The following is a 7,041-nucleotide window of genomic DNA, read 5'->3' on the forward strand; positions in this document are numbered from 1 at the left end:
AGGGGCCTAAATGAAATGTAGCACAATATTCAAATTTGCTAAAAAGAATGGTTTTCTACTTACTTTTGTCGAATGCGAAAGTACCATATTGTCCTCAGATTGCGCTCAAAGGTCCGCTCAAACGAATTCTTGTTTTTTCCTTTTGCTTCTCACTTCTTGCACTAGCTTCTCACTCATTTTTCTCAATCTTCATTAGGCACGAATGTAATTTTTCTTTGATCTCTTTCCTTTGTTTAGATTTTTCCTCCCGTTTCTTTCTCTAGTTTCTCGCTCCGACCTCTCGCTTCTCGCCTCATTTCTCTAATTTCTCATTAGACACAACTGCAATTTTTTTCTTCAAGAAAAAACTACAAAACAAATAAAGAAGAGAAAAAATTGAAGAATAAAGAAGAAGAAAAGCATCGGAGAAGACGACGACGATGCAAAACCAACAAGAAAATAGAAGAAGAATAATGAAGAAGAGAAAGAAGAAGACGAACACAAAAAATACACATTTTTTTTTCTTCCTTTTTCATATCGAGCAGCTGCAAAACGAGAAAGAAGGAAGAAGTACATTGAAAGTCAAAGTGATAATTTCTCATAGTCCGCAAAGAACCAAAATTTATTGGTTTTTAAAATTGAGTTTAATTTTCATTTGGCCCTATAAAGCCTGAGTGCATTTCTTCTAGTTTTCTTTAGTTCTTTTTGTTTTCTTTACCATCGTAGGTTTCTTATGTTCGAACGCCTATTTCAGTTCCAGCCGCCCGTCCTTTCCATTACCAGCCACTGCACACTACCGTCGTCTCAGCGGCTGCTGAAGCACTCTGCAGTCTCTCTTTTTTTCTCCGATTCCAAGGTTTGTATTACTTGTTTTATTTGGGTAGGTTATGTTAGTTTGTACTGTAACCCCTACCGAGAATATATCGATTGCTTCTTCATTCAGTGTTCAATTAGTCTAAACGAAATTAGAAAGCTAAGAATCTATGCGACATAAAATAGAAAGGGAAAAAAAAAAAAAAACCAGGTTGATTGAATGGCGTTGAATTTGTTTGAATTTAGAAGTAACTATCGATGTAGTAATATAGGAGAAACTAATGGCTCAGGGAGGCGTTTGCATAGATGTGACATCTGAATTTCAAGTAACTTTTAAATTATTTATCGCGGGTTATTGGGTTTTATTTTACAATTTCGAGCCAGATTTTTTTTTATTTTGATTGAATGGTCAAACCGAGGAGAGTTACGTTAAAAAATTAAAAAAAAATGGTTTACCTTTGTGGAGTCTTCAGCCGCCAGACCTCCGCCTACCCCCTCCCCCATCTCTTTCACCCTCACGCAGCCACACGCCTACAAAACAAACGCCAGCTCCCCTGCCGTCCGCCACGTCTGTCGCCGTCGACCTGCACTCTGTCGAGTGTCGTCTGTTTGTGCCGGTAGGAGGGTAGGTGTAGGCCCAGCGTCGTTCTCTCTCTCTCTCTCTCTCTCGCCTGTTTCTATCAGCGGCAGTGGCAGGACTCCGCCGCACGCCGTCACCACTCTGTTGCTGCCGTCTTCCGTGTGCCACTGCTCGCCGTCGTCCAATTATATCGCCGCCGCTTCTGTGAGTTCGCCCGAGCGCTGGTTTGGTGAGTTTCATGGATTTATTGTGGAATTTTTGGATTGAGGTTGAATACCCATTAAGTTTTTGGATCTTTACCCACATTATTTTGACTTTAGATTCGAAGTTTGGAGGTTCTCAGCATGCTGTCCAGCAAGGGTATCGATTGCCGTGGGTGATTTTTGGTGAGTATCGAATTCTGGAACCCTTATGAATTTAGTTAATGTTGTTGTAATTTGATTTTGAACCCCTTAATTATGGTTTATGCATAGGTAGGAATTCGTTGCGAAGTTTGGAAGTGATTTTGGATCAAATAACATTGGGATAAGTTGGTTAAAATTGTGGTTGGAGTTATGTCCAGAAGGTTGTAAAATTTGGTTTATGTTGTAGGGGTAAAGAAACTATTTTGCTTGGATCAAATTCGAGGTAAGTGACTTTACTATTGGTTTGCTTTGAGCCAAGCTCCTTAAGCTTATGCAGAATGAGTTATGCCAAATACATTGTGATTTATGCCAAGTAGATTATGGAAGCATGCTACGAGAACTGTTTGAGTGGTTGATATGTTTCATGATGAAAAGTCGCTATGAGCATGTTAAATCCTATGAGATTATTGATATGTTTGTATGGGACCCATTGTTTGTTTGGTGCATGCTAGATTCTGTTAGCTCTTCAATTGGGCTATCTACATCTTATATTTGTGAATCTTCAGGTTCACTACCTATGCCTATGTTTGTGTTCCTCTGAGATCACTACTTATGTTTGTGTATCTTCAGGTTCACTACCTATGTGTATGTTATGCTATGTGCATCTATGTCTATGTTAGGAAGAGTTAACAAGTTCACCTAGATGGCCAACCATGTTATGATATTGAATGTAGGTCCCATCAGTTGGTTGATCTTCCATGTATGTGACTGCATGGTCTGACACCAGCAGTGGAGTCACTTCCTAAGTATTTTTATACTCATCCTTCCTTAGGAAAGTCAGGTCGTTACAATAGAAGCGTAATTTTTTTTCTTAAAAGAAAAGAAGGAAACATATTTTTTAAGTTTAAAATCCATTCAAATCTGACCAATTTGGAATGATTTCTATTATTATTATTTTATTTTGAGGGGAACAAGTCAGATTCCTCAATTTTTATTTGCATCCAAAAACAAATTAAGGAATGGAGCTGTGGCTTCCGATCTCCCTCTATGTATTTTCTCAATCGAAAAACAAAAATTAGAGTTATCTAATGAAAGAATGGAGTTGTCTGTTTGATTTTTTTCTTAATAACAGTAGCCAAATAGCAACTACAAAATACGGCCTCTCTACAAATTTGGACTGCCTTGTTATACTCTCTGCCCTTTCATTTTGTTGCTTATGTCAGGCAATTGAGGCTTTGATGATCTGTATAACGCTTTGGTCTCTTCTAAGAATTGCATTGTTTCTGTGACCATGAATTTTCTGTCTTCACAATTATCATTCAAAGTATTATTCATGGAACTACATTCAATTTTCATCATCTTTTTACCTGCGTTCTTAATCTTGTGCCTTTGTTTTATTTGAACATTCTTCAATTCTATGTATAAAAATTTCATATATTGTTTCAGGAAGGATTAATCAACCACCAAATTTCAATGGCGGACAATAAAGCTTCTCAAGATCTAAGGAAACACGCATTGGAGGCATTGGAGCGGAGGTGTGCTGCTGCTAAAGTCGAACTTCTTCAACAACAGAAGAAGATTAGTTCTACAGAGAAATTAAAGAAAGAAGTCAAGGGAAAATCGACTTTGAACGATTCCATTTCAGTTGTTTCAAGAAATCAGTATGACTCTTCAATTCTTTTGCCCTCTGAAGGGAAACCCCCAAGTAAAGGTCCACTCATTGTACATTTGGTTTTTAATATTTTCATTTGGTGGGGAAGGCACTTTGTTTTCAGTTTGCTTATGGTTAGTTGATTTCTTTCATATTCAGATGTGAATGAAAGTGATCCTATATATTTCACCCTCTCGGCTGCTGTGAATGAAAAATTGATGGCTACAACTATGGATGTAAGTTCTCCTCAGTGGAAACTTTAAAGGGCCTTTTACCATTTAGTCTTTAGTTTTCTGTATTTTGAAAATTAAGCTTACAAACGCTACTTCATTCACATGTTTCTTTGTTTGCTACCAGCTTTTCAACAGCAATTTCAATATCTAAGCCAAAATTTGAAAACTGAAAAGAGTAGTTTTTAAAATTTTGTTTTTGGGATACAGTTAAGAACTTAAATGTGGTCTTAAAAAAGATGAAAAAATTGTGAAAAATTTAACATAAATCTTAATAACATCTAAAAAGGAAATCGTTGTTTTCTGAGTTTGGCTTTGGGTGGTGAAGTCTCCAAAAAGTAGTGTTCTGGACCATAGCCACAATGTTATGTACGATGTCTCATATACCTAGTTACAGGAAAAAGAACTATGTGTAGTATGTACTTGGTTAACTTTAATCTCATCTCTGCAGGTTTCAAATAATAGAGGAAGAGTGGTTGACAGGATCTGTCACGAGCTAAGAACTAGTGGTTACATTAAGCGGTCAAAAGAATTTAAAGTTGATGCTTGTATCCTTCTTGATAACTTTGTTCCAAAACGTGCTGGAATGATTGGCTCTCGTAAGAGAGCTTTGCGGAGCAATTCAAAAAGATCCAAAAGGCATATGTCCATGAGGCAACATAAAAAGTGTGGAACATTTGACTTGCCTTCTGATTTCCACAAGTGAGTTCCATTTATCTCCTTGGTTGAGAGCTCTCATCACCAGCTCCTCATCCCATTTTATCCCATATTAAATTGAATTGGAAAATGGTGATGAATGTGTCTGTTTATCCTGAAATTAGTATTAGCACTTAATAGTTGATTGATGTCCATCAAAAATGGAATTCAGAAGGTTATTGGGTAAAGTCATGTTTATTGCACTCTGTTTTGTGTTACGTTTGTTCTGGATAAACGGTCATTGAAATGAGTTTTCTTTGGGCGCTCATTTATGTTTACAATGAATTATTGTTATGTGTATGTTTTTTTAAAAATAATTTGTATGTGTGTGTATGTATATATAAATAAACCCCTTATAGTATTGAACGGGAAAGTGGTGATGAAAGTGTCTATTTCTCCTGAAATTGGAATTAAAATCTAGTTGTTGATTTTTATTCATTGAAAGGGGAATTAAGAAGGTTATTGGTCAAAATCTTGCACTCTAGAGTTATAAGTTTGTTCTTCTTCATAAGCAACCATTGAAATGGGTTTTCTTTGGCTGTCGATATCATTTATGTTTGACAATGAATTATCGTGCTTTTCTACTTCAGGTTTGAAATCTTTTGGCCAATGCATGATATGTGGAAAAGCTATATGAAACAACGGTTGCACCATGTTGGGTTAGTTCTTGACTATCGTTTTCCTATTCTGTAATTTTTTTTCCTCAAATCTCATCTGTTCCTTTTTCACACTGATTTTGGCCCCTTTTTGTTAAATTAATTTTCTTCCTGTACTAGTGGTCTATCGTCTGTTTCATTGGGTGATCAGAGTTTCAAATCTTGCAGGCCAGATGCGTTAGCTCGAAATCTTCTCATTGCAGATCTTCATGGTGCCATGATCCGAGGTAAAACCATTCTTTTCTCGTATCTAATTTTTTGCTTTGCCATTAATGCCATATTTATAGAATCTTCTATCACTGCCACGACTAAAAAAAATACCAATTGTATGACTTATTCTTTACAACTTTTCAGACTAAATAACTTCACTCCTTACTCCCTTGACGGCTAACACCTCCTAAAAGGCTTCATATATTTACACCAGTAAAAACCAAAAAGCATGAGAAATTCTCGAGTTTCTTTCCTGCCATATCTTCCACATAACAACAAGATAACTGTTTAAATCTTAGGAATCAATAAGAGCATGAAGCTTTGTACTACTGTTTCTCTCTCTCATAATAGTCATTTTATCATTTGATATTGCAACAGTTGTCGAGTGTCAAATACCTGCTTTTACTGGAACAAGTGGCATCATGATTCGAGAAACTGCAGAAACGTTTGGAATCGTGACGAAAGATGATAAGTTTCGAGGTAACTTGTCCAATTTGAATCATTAAATCGGTTGCATTTTTCGTGATCGAAACTAAGTTGTTTGTGTCAATCAAAGTTCCACGAAATTAGCTAAGCTTTTCTAACAAATGACCATGGATATTTCTTTGTTTGGTGGTTTTGATTTGCAGTTGTGCCAAAGAAGTCTTCTGTGTTTATTTTCCAATGGGATTGCTGGAAAGTTACATTGCTGGGAGATAAGCTCAGTTCAAGAATTCCCAGTTTGCCATCTTCTAATTGATTCCACTAAATTATGTAACATCTTTTACAATAATTTTTACAGTGTACAGGTAAGTTCTCTGAAATTAATTCACTTTGATTATTAAATTCTAACGTCGTTGTAAGGAAACCCTTCGAGCCTGCAGAGAATTGAGTTAATTTAAGTTTGGTTTAATAACAACGATTTTTAAAAAATTGTTTTGTTTATTAGTAATCTTCTCCCGTTTGTAGTGTAAGAATTGAGAAGGTATTATTACAAATTCAAGTATCTTGGTCCTTGAACTTTTAAAATTACAAATACAATCTCGAACTTTGATGATTTTTAGATACATTAATTTAAGAGTTCAATTAACTACAAAGAAATTGAGACGAGATTTGAATGATTAAGAATGAAGTATATTACTAATGTTTTGATTGTTGAGTTATGCATCACATTTAACCTTAAAGTTAATTTGATGAAATTAAAAACTTGAACTCAATTTGATTTTTGGAATTGAAAGAGATTTATCGGCGAAATGTAGGTAAATGATCCAAAGCCAATTCATTCTAATTCACCTATGGATTGAACAAAATTTTCATGGAGAGAAACTAACTATTGATGAATAGAACAAACAAGATATTAAAATAAAGACGAGAGAAAGAAATTAGAAAAACACGTGAGAAAGGGTTTCGAAGTCGATAAATAAATAAATATTAAATTCAAATATGGCACGGACAAGTATTAAAATGGTATTTTCTTGAGGGAAAAACAAATACTAAATAGGGCAGGTTTTCTTTTTAAATGAAAATTGATTTTTTTTCTTCCTATGGTTGATTTTAATTTTCAACCATACACATATTTTCCTAACTTTTTTAAGACAAAAAAAAAAAAAAATTATTTTTTTTCTATTCTTGAAACATAACAAATTCTCTACAAAATTTTTATAGACTAAACACAAAATTTTGAATTCAATTGTTTAAAAACTTGCTGAAATAACATATTCTCAAAAAATTGAAACTAAAAAATCCAATGAAAAAATCTACGGATCTAACATAATCGGAAAATCGAAACCCAAAAATCCATTAAAAAACTCTATAGATCCAAAATTATAGGTAAATTGAACATGCAAGGATCAACAAAACATGGAGATAAGACAGACCCAAAACCTATAACAGATGACAAAAA

At 34.8% G+C, this 7,041-nt stretch overlaps 1 protein-coding gene across 17 annotated transcripts; it reads left to right on the top strand.

The window, feature by feature from the left end:
• Positions 1–609: 609 nt before the first annotated feature.
• Positions 610–6,174, top strand: LOC120091963 (ribonuclease MRP protein subunit POP4). Of its 17 annotated transcripts, none has more exons than XM_090307511.1 (11): positions 677–835; positions 1,259–1,601; positions 1,693–1,758; positions 1,846–1,999; positions 3,163–3,421; positions 3,527–3,603; positions 4,049–4,299; positions 4,884–4,952; positions 5,118–5,176; positions 5,538–5,639; positions 5,789–6,174. In XM_090307511.1, the coding sequence occupies exons 5-11, from the start codon at positions 3,190–3,192 to the stop codon at positions 5,896–5,898; spliced, it is 900 nt and encodes a 299-aa protein (XP_090163637.1). In that variant the 5' UTR covers positions 677–835; positions 1,259–1,601; positions 1,693–1,758; positions 1,846–1,999; positions 3,163–3,189; the 3' UTR covers positions 5,899–6,174. The 17 variants fall into 17 exon arrangements, with proteins under 17 accessions (XP_090163636.1, XP_038906079.1, XP_090163637.1 ...); XM_039050146.2 differs by having other exon boundaries at positions 1,266–1,601; positions 3,163–3,427; positions 5,070–5,176; XM_090307507.1 differs by having other exon boundaries at positions 1,266–1,601; positions 3,163–3,427.
• The last annotated feature ends 867 nt before the right edge of the window (positions 6,175–7,041 follow it).

Source organism: Benincasa hispida, chromosome 11 (genome assembly GCF_027475165.1).
Source record: "Benincasa hispida cultivar pf3 chromosome 11, pf3_genome.v1.1, whole genome shotgun sequence".
In the NCBI taxonomy this organism is placed as follows: domain Eukaryota; kingdom Viridiplantae; phylum Streptophyta; class Magnoliopsida; order Cucurbitales; family Cucurbitaceae; genus Benincasa; species Benincasa hispida.